The sequence below is a fragment of the Protopterus annectens genome, chromosome 9.part0, assembly GCF_019279795.1.
Source record: "Protopterus annectens isolate FY-2018-M chromosome 9.part0, PAN1.0, whole genome shotgun sequence".
NCBI classification, from domain to species: Eukaryota; Metazoa; Chordata; order Ceratodontiformes; family Protopteridae; genus Protopterus; species Protopterus annectens.
This window is the reverse complement of record NC_056743.1, coordinates 1,888,061,179-1,888,085,430: the sequence shown is the minus strand read 5'-3', so window position 1 is coordinate 1,888,085,430 and position 24,252 is coordinate 1,888,061,179. Positions and strand designations below refer to the sequence as shown.

Below are 24,252 nucleotides of genomic sequence, written 5' to 3'. Positions count from 1 at the left end.
ATGTTCATAGGTAGGTACTAGGCTATCGGCCCAAGGGCCTACGTAAGCCTAGCCAACAAGGTTCCCCGGCTTATGCCACCCAAGAAAGTTAATTTCCTATGCCACTTTCGAGCAGAGACACAGAAGTGATCCCCGGGGTGTATTTCCTATTTCCCATCCACTCATCAAGATTTTTCTTGAAGAGTGCTAATGAGGAACTTTGCTTGATATAGATGGGTAGCCTGTTCCAGAGTATTGGAAGTCTCTGGGACAGGAATCTATCCCTCCAGCATGTCCTGTTTATTGTGGTGACAAGGTTTAGGTCCCTAAAGCATGTAGCCCGGAGGGACTGGGATTTCTTTAGGTGTAGCATGTCCAACAGCTCTGGCTTTATCATAGCTTTATATGTTAGCTAGAGATCACCTCAGAGTAGGCAATATGCTGCAGAGTAAAGCTGGAGTTTTTTGAGACGGTCAGTGTAGGGCATCTGTTTGATGCCAGTAATCCTCTTTTTGAGGTACTTCTGTTGCCTTTCCAGCTGCTGCAGATGTCTTGTGATGTACATTCCAAAAGGGGCGTTGTACTCTATAATGGGTCTAATGAATGTCAAGTAGAGGGGAACAATGACCTCTTTTTTCCTGGATGAGAACCATTTTATGATGACGTGTGCCACATAGAAGGACTTCCTGACTACTGTGGTGATGTGACTATCAAAGGAGAGACTACTATCTACCTGGGTCCCAAGGTCTCTTATCATGCATTCGGTGTTAAGTAGATTGCTGCCTATGTGGTAGTTCATGGGTACAGAGTTTTTACCAAAGGGGATGACACTGCACTTTTTGGCATTGAGCTTGAGGCCATGGCTCTGACACCAGACATCTGTTTCAGCGAGGCCCTTCTGTAGGATGTTCACATCATTTGGAGACTTGACTATAGCTCCTAGTTTTCAGTCATCTGCGAACTTCATTAGCCAAAGGCCTTATGTCTTAGCCTGTACTTCAGAGAAGTAGATACCAAACAGAAGAGGTCCCAGGAAATAACCCTGTGGTACTCCACTTGTCACTGCTTTGAGGTCAGATTTGGACTCTGCAACTTTTACAGTGTGGGTTCTGTCAGTGAGCCAGTTGGCAACCCATTTTGTGATGTAGGGATTTATACCTTGTTTAGTGAGTTTAGCTATAATTCCAGAATGGGGGATGGTGTCGAAACCCTTGGCGAGGTCAAGATAGGCTGTGTGAACCACCTTACCCTCATCTACAGCTTTGGTGACTGCCTCAAAGAAGTTGATCAGGTTCAGAAGGCATGATCTGCCTTTCACAAACCCAAACTGGGAAGGATCCAGAGTTTGGAGGTTACCAATGTCTTTGTTTATGAGTTCCATAATGATACGTATTAAGGCCTTGCAGACCAGGCTCGTCAGGCTAATAGGTCGATAGTTCCCAGGATCAATGGTGGGTCCCCTTTTGTGGAGTGGGATAACTGTTGCTGTGCACCATTCAGTGGGCACAAAGCCTGATGTGAGGCTATTACTGAACATGGTGCTTAAGTGGGAAGCCAGTTCATTCTGAAGTTCGTGTAAAATGCAGCCTGGGATGTTGTCTGGTCCCATGGATGCTGTGTTTTTGGCTTTAGAGAGTGCAGCTTTTACCTGCGTAGTTGTGATTACAGGGACTCTGCATTCTTCCTGTATAAATATGGGCCCTTTAGGGGGTGAGAGGGGGGTAAAGTTAGCACTGAACCTATCTGCCAGGATGTTGGCAATATCAGTTGGTTCTGTAATTTTCTTGCCTTTGTGCTGTAACTCAGAGCAGATCTGGGTGTTGCCATCGAGATTCTTGACATAGCTATAGAATGCTTTGTGGTTGTCCTTAGAATTAGTGGTGATTTTGTTTTCGTAGCTAGTTTGGAGGATCTTATAAGGGATCTCAGCTTCTTTCTGAGGCTGACCAGGGAGCTCCTCCACTCATGGTATTTTACTCTCTTTTGCGACAGTTTCTTCCTCCTGTTGTACAGTTTGTTTATGGCAGGGGACCACCAGATTGGCTTCCTTTTTTTGGAGGAAAGTGTCTTGGTTCTGTTTGGGATAGCATGAACCATGCACTCCTGTAAGTGCTTATAGAGTGCATTTGTGTTGGATTCAGCTGTTGTAACTGTATTGTCCATCTGCATGTGTGTCATGGAGTTCACCACTTCTGTCTTAAGAAGCATGAAGGTGGCTTTGGAGAAATTTTTTACTGTGGTTTCCTTAATGGGGGGTGGGGGCAGGATGTGGGTATCAAGGGTGATTAGCTTATGGCCGGATCGGACCAACGAGGATTTGACTTCAGGTGTGGAACACCAGTCACTCATGTTGGTAATGATGGTCTAGGATATTGTTGCCCCTGATAGGGGTGTGGATAAGTTGATCCAAAGCATTGGAGTTTATGAATTCCAAAAAGCGTTGAGCTAAGGAGTTGGTACACGAGTAGTTTTCCCAGTTAATGGTGGGGTAGTTGAAGTCACCCATTATTATGCTGTTTGGTTGAACCCTAATATTTTCCAGTACATTAAGAAAAGAGGAGTGGAAATCCTGGGGCATGGTGGGGGATCTGTAGCAAGCTACAATTTGGATTGCAGTTTTGCCCAGAGTTAGTTGCACTTGGATAACCTCGGATGCATTATGCTGAGCAACTAGCCTGGAGGTGTGGATATCCTTAATGAATATGGACACACCTCCGCCTTTGGTGTTTCGGTCCAGGTTACATGGCCGAAAAGTGTGGTATGAGTTATAGCCTGGTAGTGCAGGGGTGGTCTCTGGAGCCTTGAACTAGGTCTCAGTCACTGCACAAATATTTATGTTCTCCATTTTAAGGAGTGCCTCAAGTGAGTGCATTTTGAGATTTAGACTTCTAGCATTGAGTAGCATTACCCTCAGTTTTGCTTGCCTGTTCCTGTTATGGTGGTGAATTTGTTATTTGAACCTTGCCTAAAAAGGCACTATAGGGGCAGCAAGAGCCTTAGCCAGTATCCGGAATCCCAGGGGTGACTGGTGCAGGCCATCTGTGGCAAAGCATCGTGGTCTGTCGACCATGTCATCCCAAGCAGACAGATACTGGATCCCCTTAGAATGACACCAGAAGCTTAGCCAATTGTTGAAGTCAATCATTTTGTACTTGTACTGCGGTATCATTCTGGGTGATGGCAGAATGCTACTCAGGGCTAGGGTCATACCTGCCTGGGCTACAAGATTGGAGAGCTCTTCCATGTCTCTTTTCATGAAGTCCAGGGAGGTACGTCTCAGGTCATTCACACCAACATGGACAATGACAGAGTCATATTTGTATTTGTTGTTGGGTGACCTGAGTGGGTGGGTTATATGTTGGATCCTGGCACCCGACAGGCAGCTGACAGTAACCTTCTCCTTGTTTAGCCTGGTGAGTGGGACATCAGTGTGCCTGACTATAGAGTCACCTATGACTAGTGTGTTGGGTACGTTGTTTTGACTTATTGGCTGTGGTTGAGTGGCACACTGAGTCTGTGGGCTATGTGTCATTTGGGTTGTGTTGTGGGGATGGAGGTTGCTTGCGTTTCTGCTTTGGAGGTCTCTGTTGCTTAGACAGATTATTATTGAGAGTCTCTGCGAATGTTTTTGTGTTACTATGTGTAGAATTTGGTGGTGTAGATTTAGTGAGACTGTGTGATGAGTGGGGTGTGGTGCAAATGTTTACCTTCTCCTGATGACTGTCAAGTTCAGTCTTGGTTGGAGAGAGCTTTACCTCCAGTTTGGCTAGATAAGTGCATCTCTCACAGTTTGTAGTGTTGGGTGGTAGGAGGAGAGGGTTGTCTGTGTACATGAGGCAATTTCTACATTGCCCCAAGATGCCCAGATTCATCAGATAGACAGGAGAGAACACTGGAAGCTGACCCTTGGACATGTCTGAATAAAAAACTATTTTCCTCTAAATAAGTGAGGAAAGTGAGTACAAGAGCTGTTTTTCTCTAAGCAAGTGAGGAAAGTAAGTACCAAAACTGTTTTCCTCTAGGTAACGAGAAAGGTTGAGTGCTGTAGTAATTAGTAGTTTATTTAGTGCTTACAAGTTCTGAACAAGTGCTGATCATGAATAAGCAAATTCAAGTGCTAAAACTAAGAATCTGTATCTGCACTAAACTACTTACAGGAAAGGGGGGAAACAAGTGCAAATGCGGGCTTTTAAACCAGAAAGTTGAGAGAGATGGAAAAACTGCCCAAACGGCCAATAACTACAATTTCTGGGCCAGAACCACTCCTTATGTGGTAGACAGGTTACCTAGTGCTTACCACTCCCACTGATAAGCTAAAAAGCTTGGGGGGCTCAGAAGCTTACATATAGTCCTGGATACAGCAAATCTGAATCTGGACTACACTAGTTACAGGAAAGGTGTATATATATATATATATATATATATATATATATATATATATATATACATACAGAAAAGTAGCTAAAACAGCAGTAAAAACAATTCAAATACAGTCCAAGCTAGCACACTTGAGTATGTAGCAATGTCAGACCAAACAGTTTAAAAAATGCAATTAAATTAAAATGTCTAAAAGCAAGTGTAGAAGGAGTCAATTAGGTAGAATGAGGTAAAGAGATGGGACTGGGGGGGGGGTGTTCCAGATCAAATCTACAGTGGGGGAAGGCAACTGCAAAAGCCTCCAAATTTAAACAACAAGACAGGAATAGGAAAGTTGGGTAGGGAAAAACCAACACCTTCAGCAGAGATCTGAAAAACTATACAGTGAAGCAAAAATAACAGTGCCCAACTCTGAAGTCAGCCAGCAATGATATACAATTAGTCAAGCAATTAACAGTACACAACTTTGAAGTCCCAGAAAAATATACTTAGCTCTGTATATCTCCAGATAGTTTAAAGAGCACTCTGTGAGGACACAGGAAGGCTCCAGCAATGATGCTTTTAAATATGTGGAGATGATGCAAATGTCAAGGAAAATTACAGAAACAAGATGTCAGTAGACTAATGTTACTCAGAGCTTGGCAAGCAAAATTAATTTTAACATAATGTCTTGTAGAAATATAGGGAAATAAAAAATCAAGACAATGAAATCAAACGTGTTTAATGAAGTCTTTCTGCTGCTGCCAAACCAAGTAAATAGCTAACCAGTATGATTCCATTATAGTCCATGTAGGTGTAAATGACCTGAGATGTACCGTCCTGGACTGTATGAAGAGATACATTATGTAACTTTCAGACTGTGTGTCTCAGGCTGGTATGAGCCTAGCATTCAGCAGCATATTACCATCACCGAGGATGATACAATGATGCAATGATACAATGTATCACTAAGGATACAATGATACAATGTATCATTGGGGGTGATACAATGTATCACTGATGATGATGTCACAGTGCATTGAGCAGCATATTACCATCACCAAGGCTGATACAATGATACAACGTATCACTGAGGATGATGTCACAGTGCATTGAGCAGCATATTACCATCACCAAGGCTGATACAATGATCCAATGATACAATGTATCATTGAGGATGATTTCACAATGCATTGAGCAGCATATTACCATCATCGAGGATGATACAATGATACAATGATACAGTGTATCACTGAGGATGATGTCACAGTGCATTGAGCAGCATATTACCTTCACAGAGGATGATACAATGATACAATGATACAATGTATCACTCAGGATGATACCAGCAGCATATTACCATCACTGAGGATGATACAATGATACAATGATACAATGTATCACTGAGGATGATGTCACAATGCATTGAGCAGCATATTACCATCACCGAGGATGATACAATGATACAATGATACAGTGTATCACTGAGGATGATGTCACAATGCATTGAGCAGTATATTACCCTCACTGAGGATGATGCCACAATAGGAGCAAAAAATGATTGATTTCAAAAACTAGCTGTCTTTCTGGTGTCATTTTAAGGGGATGCAATTTTTGTCAGCTTGGGAGGACATGGTTAACAAAACATGTTGCTTTGCCAAAGATGGTCTGTACCTCTCCCTTCTAGGCTTTTGAATACTGACTAAAACTTTATCCACACCCATAGTGCCTTTTTAGGCAATGCCAAATTGACAAAACTACCAACACAGCAAAATCATCTTAACTGAACCTCACAGTGTTATTGCAAGTACCCCTGCAAATTACAACATCAATAGCACACCCCTTAGAGTAGACCCAGAGGTAACAGATCTAGGTATACAGATAATAGCATGAGCTTTGACTGCCATGTGTCCAAAGAGGTGAGGAAATCCTTTTATGTGGCACAACTTTTAAGTAAAGGTATGGCATCCAGAACCAAGAAAATTATAGTCCCACTGTTCTCTCTCCTCATTAAACCAATAATTGATTACAATGCACCATTTGGCATGTACTTGATTAGGCAGCTACAACAGATGGAGTGACCTCAGATTTCCAAATAAAGAAAATACAGGGTGTGTACATCATGCATTATATAGATATTATATATTAACATTAATTATATTATATTATATTAATTATATATTAATTATATAGATATAGATAGACTAAAGACCCTATACCTTTACTGTGTCTCCTACCGACTATTAAAGTTGACCTATGCCTGACCTAGAAGGCACTCACAAATCCAGGTCTGATGGAGCTGCTACACATCTACAAGTCAAAAAGCACAAGGGTCACTTGATCTAGGGATCTAAACTTAGTCAGCAACTCAAATAAAACATGCTGGACAGACGGATATGTGTCTCAGAGATTGCCCCTTTTTTGGAATAGGCTTCCTATTCACATTAAGCAGAGCCCTGCTCTCACCTTCTTCAAATGCAATTTGGATCAATGGATGCGGAATTACAAATTCATACTTAATGCCTATGTCCCTTTTGGACAGGGGCAGTCTGTAAGACACTCCATGCACAGACAGAAATCTATGCCATGCTCTTGCACCTAGTTGCCATATATTGGGTAAAAATGGATTATATTGCCTAGGCTTGTAAGGACCCTTAACCCATTATCCTAGTAATCTCCAAATATGAACTTATGCCAATGGCTGCATAGAGGCTGATGTACATACCTGAAATAATCCCAGGAAGAGCCCTAGAAACAGACCACCTTGGTGGCATCCTAAATTAAACAGAATATACAATAAAAGGAAAACATATGGCAAAAATCAGGAAGGGTAATTCCCATAAAAAACAAAACTCGATCATCAATGTAAATAGTCAAATAAGAGGGCTAGTTAGATCAAGCAAAGCCAACTTTGAGGTTAAGCTAGCCCCTGAGGTGAAAGATAACCATAAGGCCTTCTACAGCTAGGTCAGAAATCTCAAGGGCAGTACAAAGTAATGTGGGGGACTGTTGGTTAATGGTGCCACATTCACTGAGCCTGGCAATACAGCACACCTGTTTGTGGACAATTTCATATCCAACTTTACCCCCTTTTCACCCCAACCATCCACTCAAAACACCCTCAAACATAACACCTCCAGCTCTAATTAGGGAGCATATACTAGCTGCACTCACTAAAGCCAAGAACATGGCCTGACTGGGTTTGATAACATCAGGAACCCCGGAGTCCTTATTTAACTATAGTCTTAAAACAGGCATTGTGCCACATGAATGGAGTACTGAAATGGTCATCCCTTTCATAAAGGATGACCTCCAACAGATCCTGGAAACTACAGACCCATTAGTCTGAATAGTCTTATTTGCAAAGCTTTGGAAAACATTATAATGGAAATTATCAGTAAGGACATAGGAGACCTCCATACACTGGATCCATCCTGGTTTGACTTTGTCAGATGAAGGTCATGTTTACTAAATCTGGAGGACTTCTTTAAAAAGGTCATTAAGGCAGTGGTTGAGGGAAAAATGGCACATACTGCCTACCTATATCTAGCTATAGCATTTGATATAATACCAGCTTGAACATTGTCAGCAAACTTACAGAAGTAGGTATAAACCCCTTTATAACATGCTAGATAGCTAGCTGTCTCACTGATAGTATGGAGGAGGTTTGAATCAATGTGGTCACCTCCACAAAGAGGCTGGTCACCACTGCTCTTTGGCTTCTACTTTTTGGGTGTCAAAGCCAATGTCAAAGGCCTTTGGCTGACCAAGTTCACAGAAGATTGTAAACTATGAGCAGTAATTGAATCTTCCCCAAGATGAGAAAACCCTTCAGGAAGGTCTAATACAGACAACATTTTGGTACCAAAACCATGGATTAAAACTCAATACCAAGAAATGCATTATAGTACCTTTTGGGAAGTCTGCCACCCCAGGTAACTAGATCATCAATAAAACACCCATAAAATGTGATTCACTAATCAGAGATCTGGGAACTGATGTAGATAGTAACCTAGCCTTCAACCAACATCTATCCAAGGTAGTAAGAAAATCCTTCTATGGTTCTCAATTTATTAGCAATGGCATGGCATATAGGTCCAGAGAGGTCATCATACCACGGTACTTGACCCCCATCAGGCCCATCATAGGTTATAAAGCCCTCTTCAGTATGTACCTGACCAAACACATGCAGCAACTGGAACATCCACATAGCATCCTTACAGACAGAATTCAGGGAGTAAACACAATGGCCTATGATTACCTCAATGCCCTCTCTCTTTATTTGGTATCATACAGAATACTGAGAGGTGGTCTGTGCTCAGCATACAAAGCATCCCTGGACCCTGTTGTCATGAACCTTTTGTACATCAATATATATAAATGGTGTTAGTATTATTAGCATTACTAGATTAAAAGACTTACATTTTGCTTGTGACATAAATAGGTCATTTTGGAGAGACAGCTATGTTTCTCGGAGAATTCTCATTCTCTGGAACAGGATCCCCATCCATGTAAAGCAGAGTTCTTCCTATCCCCTTTTAAGTTCAATTTGAAGCAATGGATGGGTAATCAGAAATTCAACCCTGGTCTAGCTCTTGTGTCTGTGACGGGCAGAGGCAGTCAGTAAATCACCAGATTTATAAAGCAAATTTGTGGGTCACATCTGGGTTGCATGGCTAAGCTTATAAGGGCCCTAGTGCTCATTAGCCTAGTATACGCCTATGAACCTAGGAACAGTTGGGTGGGGAGGGTGAGAGGGAGTGACTGGTGTTGGAACAACAGGGTGGAGAGGGTCTAGAGTGGGTCAATGATGCTGGAACAGCTGGGTAGGGAGGGTGGCAGTGAGTAACTAATGCTGGAACAGCTGAGCAGGAAGGATGGGAGTGTGTGACTAATGCTGGAATAGGCAGGTGGGTAGGCTGGGAGGGAGTGATTGATGCTGGAACAGCAGAGTGGGGGTGGTGGGAGAGATTGACTGATGCTAGCTTGCCCATTTTGAGGAAGACACTGGTGGTTCCCAGTTGACTGATGGCTACCATGCAATTGGAGGCTAGCATCACATTCATGATCATATCACGGGGGTCATGGACTTGGTTTCCCAAGCTTGTGAGGGTAACCATCATAGCTATGTGTGTGAGTGGGCACACCTATGAAAGGGGAACATATAAAATGGAAATACATGATATAGAGTTTACATCAGCCGCCAGAGGGTGGGGTTAGGACTACATGAGAAAAATGCATCCACAGCCTGCACCAGGGATGATGAGGACTTATCAGGGATGTGGTCCTTGTTCGAGTCTTATGTCCTAGTTTTTGGGAACTTGGAATGGTTGCGATAGCACCCAAGTCTAGAGGTTAGGCTATGCTCTTCTAAGACATAGTGCCTCAGTATAGGGTGTAAACTACACTGTTCTAAGCCATGGTGCCCCAGTCTAGAGGGTAAGCTACACTGTTATAGGTGATGGAATAAGACTGCCCTCCTACAAAAAGCAAGTAGAAGGCAAAAAAAGCAAAAGCTGTTCTGAAACTATAGAAAGCTGTTTGCTAGAAGTGTAACAAGCAGTACCTTGCCTGAGTTCAATCTCCACACATCGAGCACTTCATGTGCTTCAGCCATGACCTAATACAATATCTGCATTAATTTATGAGCTATTGGAGTCCTTACATCCTCATAAAACGACATTGGTACTGCACTCCTGCACCATTGACACCTGCCAATTACACTCCCCTAATAGTCTGTGCCAGAGACAGCAGCCCCCTTTGTCCCATCTTAGTTACACCTCTGATAGAATGGAAGAGAAAGGATACAACCAGAGACTACTTGACGAGACAGAGGGGTATGATAATGTTGCACAAGGTCATGTTAGTAATATGTGAAAGGATCAACCTAAACTAGAGAGAGGGAGAGGGGTGAGGTACTCAGGCAGCATACTTTGGGGATCAGCTATATATATATATATATATAAACATATGCCATGCTTCATCACCCCATCCTCAAAAGACATCTACCTTCTGTGTGTCAATCTGACATCAAGCTGAGAAAAAACTGAAGTAACAAGTAGAACACAATAACATATTTCAACCAGGTGGTTTCATGCATATATTGCAGTATGCCCCCTTACCCCTACCCCCTAAAAAAATCATCTGTTTACATGTTGAATGTTCGATTGTCAGGAAAATAAAAAAAATAACAGTCACAGTAATGTATTCTAGCTTGTAGCTCCTTAACAGTGCACAGCTTCTAGACAATCTATACAGTGCACCCACAAATAAAAATCTGTGATATTATTTTTACATGTGCACACAGAAACACACACACACACACACACACACACACACACACACACACACACACACACACACACACACAGAAACTAACACATTTCCCTGAAATTCAGGTCTGTCACAGGCTATAGTAATTTTCACACAAGCACATACATAGTAACACTAGCCCTGATGAACAAGGTCTATCAAAAGGAGCACAAAACACATACTGCACACAACAACAGGCAAATGGGAGGAATGACAATTCAACCATATCACATTTTTAATGGTGCTAGAAGAAACCAGAGCACAGGAATAAAGCCACAGTTTTAGAGGGGAAGCCATGCAGACTCCGCACAGAAGAAACCATAGCCAAGAATTCAAACATAGCAATTACTGTGTGATGGCAACACTACTTTTAAACATGTCCTGCTGCTGCCAGACCACCAAAGATGGCAAAACATTAATCATGTGCAGATTTATTGTTTTAATAGAAAGTGAGAGAAATTTTGGCCAACTCATTACTCTTAATCACACTGCAATCCCCCTACCCCACCCCACACAAACAAATAAGCCATAACAATAGTTCTTGTGCACTGAATTTAGCAAATGCATTGTTTGACACTATTCCTACCATGCCAGATCAGTAGCTATTTTCTAACAGTGGACAAACACAGCAGGGGTAAGTCACTTGTATTCACAGATGGCACCTAAACAGATCAATTGCATCCACTTTACTCAGACCTCCATCAGATATCAGATTGTGGTAAATAAACAAAATATTCCATCTTACTAACAGAAATACACACGTTTTACCAAGCCAGCTCCATGTCTATTTAAACTGAGCAAATGACAATAATTTCCACCTCCACCCAGCAGTTACAGTCACTTTCAAATGTACTTCAGATATCTGATTGTGATAAAAATATTGACCATATAATGAATTTCAGTTTTGTTCCAACAAACAGTAGCCACACATTAAAGTATTCAACATTGCTTCACACAAATCATATTAATCCTGCATAACAAAAATAAGCATCATTTTGACATTTTCCTTCACAGACAATCCCAGCAACTGTAGCTAATTTATCTACATACATTTCAGTTGTCTGTCTCTTATAAAAACACTCAACTTCTCAGCAAAAGAATCAGGGATAAACCTAAAATGTTTGTTAGAAACAATGGCCCAAAATCATTGGTAGCATTTAAATATTGCTCTTACATACTTGGAGTCTTGTAAAAATAACAGATTTGCATAACATTCATTTTTTGAACAATATTTATTATTTTATTTATTTATTTCAATTTGATTACCGGGAATGTCCACTGGGCCAAGAAGTACCCATTTTCAGTGGAGGCCCGGGGAGAAAAGCTCCAAAGGCAGTACAATCAAGGATACAATGCATGAGATAAAATACAATAGAATGTCCACACAGCAAGAATACATAGTAAGAACACTGCAAATGCAAAATTACAATAGAATGTCCACACAGCAAGAATACATAGTAAGACCACTGCAAATGCTAAATAACATTTTTTTTTTAGGTACTAACATAATTTGCAATATTTTCATCCTTACAGTCAAGTGAGAGTCAGCTAAAACCATTTAGCTAGAATTAGAGAGCAGAAAGGTTCTGGAGTAGAGGGGCTTAGTGTAGAAAAACCTTGAAATTATGTAGGGTGAAAGCAGGAGCATTTCCATTTGGAAGAAGGTGTAAGAAGAGTTGGGTTTTGAAGTATTCCATGTTGAGTATGGTCCTAAGTGAAGGAGGGAGAGAGTTCCATTTTCTACCTAAAGAGAAGGATAGTAGTTGCTGGCCGGTGGGATGTTTAGGTCTGTGAATGGAGATTACATTTTGGTGTTCAGATCTTAATGATTGGTGAGGGATGTAAGGGGGAAGGATGTTGGATAATTCTGGGCATTTTTCTGGGTAGAATATTAATTTATGAGTGGTTGTTAGTTGCCGATAGTCAAGGTGGTTAGGGAGTTCTAACCACTTCAGAGATTGAAGGGTGAGGCAGTGGTGGGTTGAGGTTTTGGATTTAGTGGCGAATTTAGAGATTTTATTATACCAAGCTTCACGTTTAGAGGTGAGGGAGGCAGACAGATTAGTTAGAAGAGGGGCACCATAAAGTAGAGAGGGAAGGAGGTAGGAGGTAGCTAAGGTTTGCCTAGATGATTTTGAAAGAAATAGATTATTCCTGTAGAGCATACCTAACTTTTGGTGGGTTTTTTTATGTTTTGTTGTATTGGAGGTTGAATTTGAGGCATTCGTCAATGGTTATGCCAAGGAGTTTAGCATAGGGGACCACTTCTATAGGAGTGTTGGTTTGGCTGAGGATGTTGAGAGTGTTTTTGTCAAAGGAAGAAGCCTTGGTAGGGAGGAAAATTAGTATTTTCGATTTATTGGAATTGAGGGAGAGATGGTTTTGGTGCATCCAGTTTTCTGTAGTGGAAAACGCTGTTTGTGTTTTAGAGAGAAGTTCAGAAAAGTTGGGGGCGGCACAGATTAAGGTAGAGTCATCAGCATATTGGATGACTGTAGTGTCAGGGAGAACAGTGTGAAGGTTGTTTATGAAGATGTTGAAAAGTATGGGACCGAGGATGGATCCCTGAGGAACGCCGGTAGGAGTAGGTAAGAAGGAGGAGGTAGAGTCCTTCCATCTGAAAGCTTGAGATCTGTCAGAGAGGTAACTGGAGAACCAGGAAAGTGTATTAGTGGAGAGATTACGGTTGGAGAGGTGGAAGAGAAGGTGTGTATGGGAGATGGTGTCAAAGGCTTTAGATAGATCTAGCAGAACAGTGGATACAAGAAGTCCAGAATCTTGGGCTTGATTAACTGTTTCTAAGAAGGAAAGTAGGGCAGTTATGGTGCTGTGGCTGAGACAGAAACTGTGTTGGGTGGGTGTAAGTAACTGATTCTGAGTTAAGTAGTGTAAAAGTTGGTAGTGGACACATTTCTCTAGAATTTTAGATATTGGAGAGAGTAGGGCTATTGGGCAGAAATTAGAAATGGAGTTGTTTTTACCTCCTTTATGAAGTGGTAGAATGTAGGCTGAATGCCAAAGTTTGGGTACGTATGACTCTTTTAAGGATCAGTTAATCAGGATGCTAATTGGGAGAGCAATTCCTTCGGCTGCGCATTTCAGGAAGGAGGGGGGGATGTTGTCGGTGGCATTGGAACATGGCTTTCGTTTGGATAAGAGCTTTTTTATAAATGTTGTGGAAACTGGTTTGAGTTGGAACACAGGGTGACAGTTATTAGAAGAGTTTAGGAAGTTGGAAGGATTGTTATCAGGGAATGTTTTGGTTAGCTTGGCTATAGAATCTGTAAAGAAATTGTTGAAGAGAGAGCTCAGTTCCTTGTCAGTTAAACTAGGGTCAGGGCAGGGGTTATTTCTTGACCCAGGATGGAGAAGAGAATTAATGGATTTCCAGAATTGTTTTGGGTTATTATTATTGCACTGAAGTTTATTGTAGTAGTTTTTTTTTGTCCCAGGTGATTAGTTTTTTTGCTTGGTTGCAGAGTTGGGTATATTGGAGCAAGGCAGAAGACAGTTTACTTTTCTGATAAAGCTTCCAGGATTTGTCTCTGAGATGCATGGTATGTTTAGTCTCTGTGGTCAGCCAAGGAGCAGAATTGGCTTTGATTTGTTTGTTTCTTAGGGGGGCTAGGGAGTTAAGAGTATTTAGGAAGATGGAGTTAAAATGTTCTACGGCGTTGTCGAGGGAGAGAGTGTAAAGGATTTGCCAGTTGATTTGTTTGAAAATGTTGGAGAAAATTGTGGGGTTGAAGTTGCTGAGGTTACGAGTTTGAATATAATGATGCTGGAATTGTGAGGGGTTAGTTGAGCAATGAATGAAGGCAGGGAGATGGTCACTAAAGGAGTCAGGGATAGTTCCCGATAGAGAGATTTTGTTTGGATGGGAGACTAAAATCCAATCTATGATGGATCCTGGGGGGTGGTTTTTGTTAGGTCTAGTTATAGAATGGATTACTTGGGAGAAGTTGTAAAGGTTGATAGCTGGGGAGGGGGAAGGTGTGCTGATTTTGTTCCAATCAATGTTGACGTCGCCTAGGATAAATGTTTCATATTTTATTTCAGATGAGACCCAGTGGAGAATATTCTCCAGGGTAGAGATATTATCGCCTGGGGAGATGTATAAGGAAATGAAGCAGATATTTTTATGTTTATTGAGTTGGAGCAGACATGCAGTTATTTCAGTATTTTGGAATAGAGGGGTTGGGATTTGCAGGGGGATTATGGAGTGAAGGTTAGAGTAGATTAGGGCAGAGTCTCCACCTTTTTTGTTTAATCGGTCACTCCTGAGGATATTGAAGCCTGGAGGTAAGATTTCAGAATCAGAGACATGGGGTTTTAGCCAGGTTTCGGAGATGGCTACGATGTCAGGTTGGTTGTGATTAATCCAAGCATGAACATGGTGAATTTTGTTGTTAAGGCTCTCGGCATTGATAGTGAAGACCTTAAGGGTACTAAGAGAGGAAGTAGGAGAAGAAGGAGGAGGAGGGAGAGGCCTATTTAAAGGGGGGAGGAGGGGGAAGGAGTTCAAGTTAGAGTTTCATATGTGAGCCATTATTCACCAATAGCAATCCTCTGTCATTCACCAGAAAACCACAAGTTTTATGATGAATAAACCAAAAATAAAGACAAGCTCAAAATGAATTGTAGCTTTCAATTTACTTGAAGAGTAAATGTTAAAATAGTTAGTGGAAGGTTCAAAATTGAACACTTTCTTAATTATCTGTCTAAATCACTTAAAAGTAATGCAACAGTCTTTGCACCAACATGCTTTAAAACAAATAAGAAGTACAAAATGGTAATGTACCTCCTCAATGACTAGTTGTAATTCAATGAAAAGGTAATACAACAAGAAACTTTACAAAAATCTTTCTAATAAGAAGCATGAATCTCTAATGTCTGGTATTATTGACCGATTATAATTCTCAGCAATTTACCAGAAAAGTCAAAGATTTTACAAGGTGCAGAAAAAATATGAAGCAATAGCAGAGATGATCTGCTAAGACCGTTGTTTCTTCAGGGGACCCTTGCCAGCCATTAGAAGGAACAAGTATTGAGTTCCTCCAAGCAGAAGGCATTCAGAACCCCCAAATATTTAGCACTAAAAAGCCTAAATTGATTATAACTACCCCATCAACTAGCATACACAGCTTCTTACCACCTATAAAATTACCCAGAATCCATCTGCTTGTTCAGCACTAAGTAATATTATAGCAACTGTGTTCCTCATCAGTCATTATGATCCAGGGACGAAAAGTTCTTGTCTGTCCACAAACCTATCAAATCTGCTGGGCATTTTCTACAGCCATAGCATGTTGCTGAGGCCTGGAATACTTTATCTCTAGCCATTAGGTCAATACCCTCCCGCCTATCCTTCAAAGAGAGACTTCCTAGCCAGAAAGTGTCTATGTTCTTGCTCAACACCAGGATAAAGTATGTCCCTAAATATGAAACAAATATCTAACCATGCCTACAGCTCCTTACTCTCCCTTATTCACTCACTTCCTTACTTCTAACAATTTCTCTCCCATGACTTTCTCTCTAAATATACCATGAGCCTGCTTTTCTCTCACTTTGTATTATAACTTACCTTTAATTCCTCTGTAAACTGGTTAAACTTTCTCTAAATATTAAATCTTCACATAACTTGTATCTCTTCTTAACCAATGTTTTCTTATTATGTTAAATTTGGTATTATTTAAACTGTATTTGTTTTTTTGTGTTATTTTTAAAGACTGTAAAATTATTGTTCTTAAAATATTTTGTAATACTTTGGCCTTTTCTCCTTGGGCATCCACTAAAAATGGGCTCCTACCCAGTTGGACATTCATGGTAATCAGATGTCAATTAATAAATAAATAAATAAAATCATACTGAATGTGTTTGTCCTAATGAGGATTTTTCCCCACAGGGAGACTGACCAAAACCCAGTACAACAAGTACAAGAAAAGTTTTAACAAAAATTCATAAATTTAGTATACTTACCATAATTCTATAAAGGAACAGAACCATTACTATAAATCAGCTTTAAACAACAATCATAAATGTACTGAAACAAGAACACACACACACACACACACACACACACACACACACACACACCACACACTTTTTTTGAGAAAATTAAAGGAATGCTGCAATAACAAGCATATGAGCTATTACACAGAAGAAATACTTCAGACTTACAGTAGATTACCAAGAAATAAATGAGCTCTTTAAGAAAATTAATTAATTAGCTAATTATAAAAAACAAATGGGAAGCTAATCTTAAAAAGGCATTTTTTACAAGAAAATTAACTATGCAGAGGTAAGTTAATATCAAAATTAGTAAACGTTAGTGCTACCAAAGAGAAGAAACTGAAACCTGATGGAGGCAATATAACTCAGTGATCCTTTTCTAGCATTAGTAATGGAGTGATCTGAGATGTTTGAATTCTTTGCGCGGCTATGACAATCTGAAGAAAGAAGTGTTTCAATGTATTGTGAGAAATCAGAAACGTATGTACTGATCTTTATCCCTGTTGCATATGTCTGTATATAAAATGTTACTTCACTAGACTCATTTTTAAAGTGGATATTTTTACTTTTTATCTTACCCTAGGTTTATACACCTGCCCTAGCCACCTAACTGAACCCACCCCACAAGCAGCTTGGGAATAAAGGGTATCCTGTGCACTGCCATCTACCTCCCTGCAGTCAACACCATATAACAAGATAAACTGTTAATACCAAAGACAGCAGCAAGGTTAATATTTCTTCTACATTGTTGCAGTTTAAGAATATCTAGTAGCAAAGTGGTCTACCCAGGTGCTCACAGCACTAGTAGCAGTGGAGTAATCCCACACCCCCCCATTGGCAACATTTTGTTTTTAAGCTCTTTTTTGAATTAGCTAAAGGGAAGCAGTCATTAAGAACTTACCTCACTCCTGGCCATTTTTTACCTGCTCTCCCCTGTTTAGAACTCACTGATTGCCTCTGTAGGATATCTCTCTGTAAGTCTCGTGGTGGCTGAGCCCCACTCCATTCGCCTCACTATGCTCGGCTCACTCCGCTCCCCTACCCGGCCCCCATTTCTCACCCGCCCCCAATACCTATAGATTTATTCTAACCTTAAGTCACCTAATCACTCCCCACAACCAATCAACAATGATGTCCCATAACACACCCCTAGAATTTCTCTACTACACAATAACACTGCTTGCATCCACTTACAAACAAAAACAAACCATGCTAACCTTACTTTCATCTCTCCTACTGGCCCTCTCAACCCTAACCTATATTACATCCTTGCAGACATACACACCCCTGCCACATAACACCTATCATATTACACTTACCTTCACACCTGCCCATACACACACAACCTTCCTTATCACCCCATCATTATTTAGCAATAACACTATACTATTTTTACAAACCAAGTACATCCCACTATCTAATAATAGAAAAACATCATGTAAACTCCACATAGACATTCAACTAACTGTCAAGCTTCAACTTTTTCTTAAGAAATACCTCCTTACCTCTGGTGATATCCATCCAAACCCAGGTCCAAACAACATTATACTCCCAAACAAACACCCTGCTGATCTCCTCATTATAAACCTTAACTCTTGTAGTATATCTAACAAACTTCCTCACGTACATGCATTCATAATCCACTACTTCCCTGACATTCTCACTATAACAGAAACCTGGCTAAAACCTAATACACAAAATGAAGGGATCCTCCCTCCAGGTTATAATATCCTATGTCTAGATAGAACAGGAAAGAAAAGGCGGGGACATTGCAATTGTTTATAAAAATGTTATCTCTCTCCAACCTCTATTGAACCCACTACCAATATTTAATAATGCTGAGACCATTGGTTCTGTGTTACTCATAAATAACAAAAAGGGTATCATTATTTTATGTGCATTCATCCCTCCAGGCAACAACTTTCAAACAATTGAGGATATTCTACAATGGTCTAAAGATAATCTCACATAGGAGACTATTATACTAGGAGATCTAAACATGGACTGGCAATCCTGTAACTCAAAAAAAAACACTAACCATATAAACTTGTATGGCTTCACCCAACTCATTCAAGAACCTACTAGGGTTGACAAATAAATCCCATAAAGAATCAATACTAGATTGGACACTAGTTAACTATCCTGTGAATAATTATCAAGTAGGTAATCTACCAGACGGACTTAGCGATCATCTTCCTACTTTTCTCCTAAGGAAATGGACTAATGCTCCAAAACCTACAGTCTACAGACAAGTCCGAAATTATCATAATGTCAATCCACTAGAACTCAGCACTTTGTTAAAATAATGTAATTAGGAACCACTTTGTAGCCTTGATCTTGACCATGCAGTTGACTATTTTAACAACACTCTGATTACCATCCTCAATTCTATTGCTCCAGTAAGGAAAATAAGAACCAAGCAAAACCATGCCCCATGGCTCACCAAGTCTACTAGAGACCCAATGAAAACCAGAGATGAGGCATGGAAAGCTTGTAAAAAAGATAACATGCCCCTAGCGAAACAAAACTATCTATACCTTAGAAACCAAGTCAAAATACAAACAAAGCACGATAAACAAAAATACTTCCTAGATATGCAAAATAAACACTCCAATAACCCCCAAAAATTTTGGCATGCTATAAACTGTCTATTAAAACCAGGCAAAACCTCCACACCAGCGCACTCCTCCACCACTACAAAACCAAATAGTGAAATAGCCTCCCATTTTAATCACCACTTTACTGAATCCATCATATCACTATCAACCCAACTTTCAAAAAATACCTTCCCATGTATACCAAAACCTGCAAACAACATAACCTCCTTTTCCTTCTTACCTGTCTCAACCTCCACAATAAATAAATACCTCTTAAAATTGAAACCCACTTCTATTGCACCTGATGGCGTACCTGCTCATTTCCTAAAAATGGCTGCCGACTCTCTGACCTACCCTGTCTCTGTCTTAATCAACCACTCCATTCAAGAATCCTATATCCCTCAACTCTGGAAAGTCTCTTACATTCCTATGAGTTCTGTAACTACCGCCCTGTAGCGATTCTGTCTCCCTTATCAAAAATACTTGAAAAATGCACACATTCACAGGTGATACATTTCCTTAACTCAAACAACATCTTCTCCTCTGCACGACATGGTTTTCGTCCACACCACAGTACAACCTCTGCCCTCTTATCTTTCACGAACCTAGTTAACCAACACAGAAATAATAACATGTCTGTATCGGCCATATTTCTGGACCTCTCTAAGGCATTTGATATGGTTTCCAACTCCGTTCTAACAGATCCTCTTACCTCTCTATCCTTTGCTCCTAACACTGTTGCATAGTTTAAAAAATATCTAACAGACCATCAACAGGCTGTCCAGTGGCAAGGAGTCCTATTATCCTTACTCCCAACATCAATTGATGTACCCCAAGGCTCCATACTGGGCCCTCTCCTCTTTTCTATCTTTACTAATAACCTTCATAACTCTACTCTACAGGCCTCACTCATACAGTACGCAGATGACTAGACATTGATCTGCTCTGCCCCAACCCTTACCGCTCTTCAGCATACTGACCAAAAATCTTTTAGCGCAGTGGAGAAATGTATCACAAATATTCAACTTATACTAAATACTAACAAAGCAAAACTACTTCTGTTCACCCCAAACAAATCCAAAGCCACCCCACTCTCCTTCTCGATCCTTGCTAATAATGGGACTGTCATCTCCCCTTCTCTTCACACCAAGCTGCTGGCCATTGAAATTGATAACAACTTACACTTTGACGTCCACATCTCCCAAACTATCAAAAAAGTACATAAAAAAAATGGTGTCCTTTTACAGGCAAAAATGCTTTCTGTCAGATCAAGCTAGGGTCACTTTAGCTCAAACCCACCTTCTCTCCACACTCATGTATGCAGCACCAATTCTCACCTATGTCAGAAAATCTGATCTCAGCAAACTAGAGTCATGTATTAACAACATTGCTAAATTTGCTAAAGATTCCCCCTTTAGAACTCACCATTGTATACCTCTCAGGCAACTTCAGTGGCTTGAACTTCCACAGCTACTAACCTACCACCACCTAGTTATAGCCTATAATGTCCAACAATATCCTGACAGAACTCCAGCCCTTACAGAACTAATAAATAACTACATACCAAATAGGTCACTCCGCTCTGCCAATAAATCACTCCTCTCCATCTCTTCAGCTACTAACACAGCAGGTAAAGCTCTGTATTCTCATTGTATAGCAAAGTATTATAATAACCTCCCTCACTCAGTTATTTCAGCACCAAACACAGAACAATTCAAGCACTCCCTTAAGTCTCATCTTATTAACTCCTGGTTATGTCCGTGTGTTACATAAAGACAAACTACCTTTCTTTATCATCCTAAAACCATGAAACATGGACACAGCAAATATTAGTTGTATGTTAATGTAAGAAAGAAACAGTAAATTAATCTTGTCTTAATTTATTGAACTATTAATCTGTTGTCTACTTGTAAAGTTTGTTTTGAAAATATGTTAAATGAATGTCCTTGTACTCTGATCTATTATGTCACTGTTTCACAGTCTCAATAACTGGTTTATAACTGATGTATAAATACCTGTTGTCTCTGTAATTAATTAAGTGGAGCTTTTCTCCCCGGGCCTCCGCTGAAAATGGACCTTGTCCAGTCAGACCATCCTGGTTAACAAATGTAAAATAAAATAAATAAATAAAATAAATAAAATTGTGGGATTGGGGAAATACTCAGCAGTCTCGAAAAGTTGTGTTTGCAAAGTTGTCTAGCTGAATACGCTCAGACTTTTGGGTTAATGAAGATGGTCCTGTCTTTCAGATAATGCCATTGTATAAATATATATCATCTGAATATTTATTATATGACTATGTTCTGCTGTGAAAATATGGTGTCTTACAAGTGTTTTTTTATGTGATTATGTTCTGTTATGAGGATAAATACTATCATGTGAGCATGTGCCATTGTGTGAAGGCTTTGGATTCTGTGAATATGTATAGGTAAAGCTATCATGTGAGCATGTGCCATTGTGTGAAGGCTTTGGATTCTGGGAATATGTATAGGTAAAGCTATCATGTGAGCATGTGCCATTGTGTGAAGGCTTTGGATTCTGGGAATATGTATAGGTAAAGCTATCATGTGAGCATGTGCCACTGTGTGAAGGCTTTGAATTCTGGGAATATGTATAGGTAAAGCTATCATGTGAGCATGTGCCACTGTGTGAAGGCTTTGAATTCTGGGAATATGTATAGGTAAAGCTATCATGTGAGCATGTGCCACTGTGTGAAGGCTTTGAATTCTGGGAATATGTATAGGTAAAGCTATCATGTGAGCATGTGCCATTGTGTGAAGGCTTTGAATTCTGGGAATATGTATAGGTAAAGCTATCATGTGAGCATGTGCCATTGTGTGAAGGCTTTGAATTCTGGGAATATGTATAGGTAAAGCTATCATGTGAGCATGTGCCATTGTGTGAAGGCTTTGAATTCTGGGAATATGTATAGGTAAAGCTATCATGTGAGCATGTGCCATTGTGTGAAGGCTTTGAATTCTGGGAATATGTATAGGTAAAGCTATCATGTGAGCATGTGCCATTGTGTGAAGGCTTTGAATTCTGGGAATATGTATAGGTAAAGCTATCATGTGAGCATTTGCCATTGTGTGAAGGCTTTGAATTCTGGGAATATGTATAGGTAAGGCTATCATGTGAGCATGTGCCATTGTGTGAAGGCTTTGAATTCTGGGAATATGTATAGGTAAAGCTATCATGTGAGCATGTGCCACTGTGTGAAGGCTTTGAATTCTGGGAATATGTATAGGTAAAGCTATCATGTGAGCATGTGCCATTGTGTGAAGGCTTTGAATTCTGGGAATATGTATAGGTAAAGCTATCATGTGAGCATGTGCCACTGTGTGAAGGCTTTGAATTCTGGGAATATGTATAGGTAAAGCTATCATGTGAGCATGTGCCATTGTGTGAAGGCTTTGAATTCTGGGAATATGTATAGGTAAAGCTATCATATGAGCATGTGCCATTGTGTGAAGGCTTTGAATTCTGGGAATATGTATAGGTAAAGCTATCATGTGAGCATGTGCCATTGTGTGAAGGCTTTGAATTCTGGGAATATGTATAGGTAAAGCTATCATGTGAGCATGTGCCATTGTGTGAAGGCTTTGAATTCTGGAAATATGTATAGGTAAAGATAACAGACAAGACAGTGGCAAATGCAATAACTATGTAATGCAAATTAGAAAGAAAACAGTTCCAGTAACTGCTCGTTTCTTTGGAAACATATAGTATGAAACTTTATGCTGCAAGACTCAAACCCGTGTCCCTGGGGTATATGTAGTCATAGCACATTTTATAACCATTATTCTGAACTACATAGTAGTTAACTACAACAGAGGGTCTTCACTGACCGTAAGGGTAATAATTGAAAATGCATTAAAAACAATTAATAACTATTTACTTCACCAAAATACATTTGTGTTAGACTTTTACATTTGACTATGCCGTGGCTTAAAAATGTGTTTTCTGTTTCAGGATGGCTTATGTTATTGGAAAAAATACACTGCTAGAGTGGTGGCCAAATGATGTCGAATGCCAAGATATTCAATATCAGAAAATTTGTACAGATTTCATTGAGTTTTCTGAAAACATGCTGTCATTTGGATGTCCAAATTAGCCGTTTCATTAATTTCTGGGAATTAAACCTTTCACTTTTGAATAAATGCATAGATGAACAGTACCTCAGCATGTCCTGAGCTGCACACCTTGGATATTCCTGAAGTTTGGTAATCTAGTTTATAAAACAAAATATTTGCTTTGCAAATAGCTATTAAAACAAATCCAAACAAAATTATTATCAGTATCTAAGCACATTCAATATTTCATTAATAATATACTTTCTTAAATAAAATTTATATTTTTATCCATCTTTGTTTCAGTGCTTCCTTCTTTGATTGTTTCGATAAAACAAATATGTGAGGAGTCTAAACAAAAAGACTGTTCTTGGGCTTTATGGTAGCCAGACTATGTCCTTCATGTACCTGAAATATTTCTCAGCTGATAGTTTAATAAAATGCACAGACATAATGATAATATCCAAATAATCTGTTGTTTCACCCAAACAATAAACCATAACTAGCCCATGCGGGATGGGTACATACCCTATACAAAAACTAGCCTGCCTGGGGTGGGTATATACACTTTACCTATAACAAGGGTAACTGGGATGGGTACATACCCTGTACACATAACAAGGGTAACTGGGATGGGTACATACCCTGTACACATAACTAGGGCAGCTGGGATGGGTACATACCCTGTGCACATAACTACGACATCTGGGATGGGTATATATCCTGTACACATAACTAGGACATCTGGGATGGGTAGATACCCTGTACAAATAACAAGAGTAACTGGGACGGGTACATACCCCCTACACATAACTAGGGCAGGTGGGATGGGTTCATACCCTGTACACATACCTAGGGAAGGTGGGATGCGTACATACCCTGTACACATAACAAGGGTAACTGGGATGGGTACATACCTTGTACAC

General features: G+C 40.1%; 1 protein-coding gene across 1 annotated transcript in view; it reads left to right on the top strand.

Moving 5' to 3' along the window:
• Positions 1 to 23,620, top strand: part of LOC122812305 (venom factor-like) — a 1,464,680-nt gene extending 1,441,060 nt beyond the window's left edge. Inside the window, exon 34 of the mRNA XM_044084707.1 lies at positions 23,229 to 23,620. Within this exon, the coding sequence (XP_043940642.1) occupies positions 23,229 to 23,370 (142 nt within the window). The 3' untranslated portion in view covers positions 23,371 to 23,620. The remainder of the gene's footprint in view (positions 1 to 23,228) is intronic.
• Positions 23,621 to 24,252: the final 632 nt, after the last annotated feature.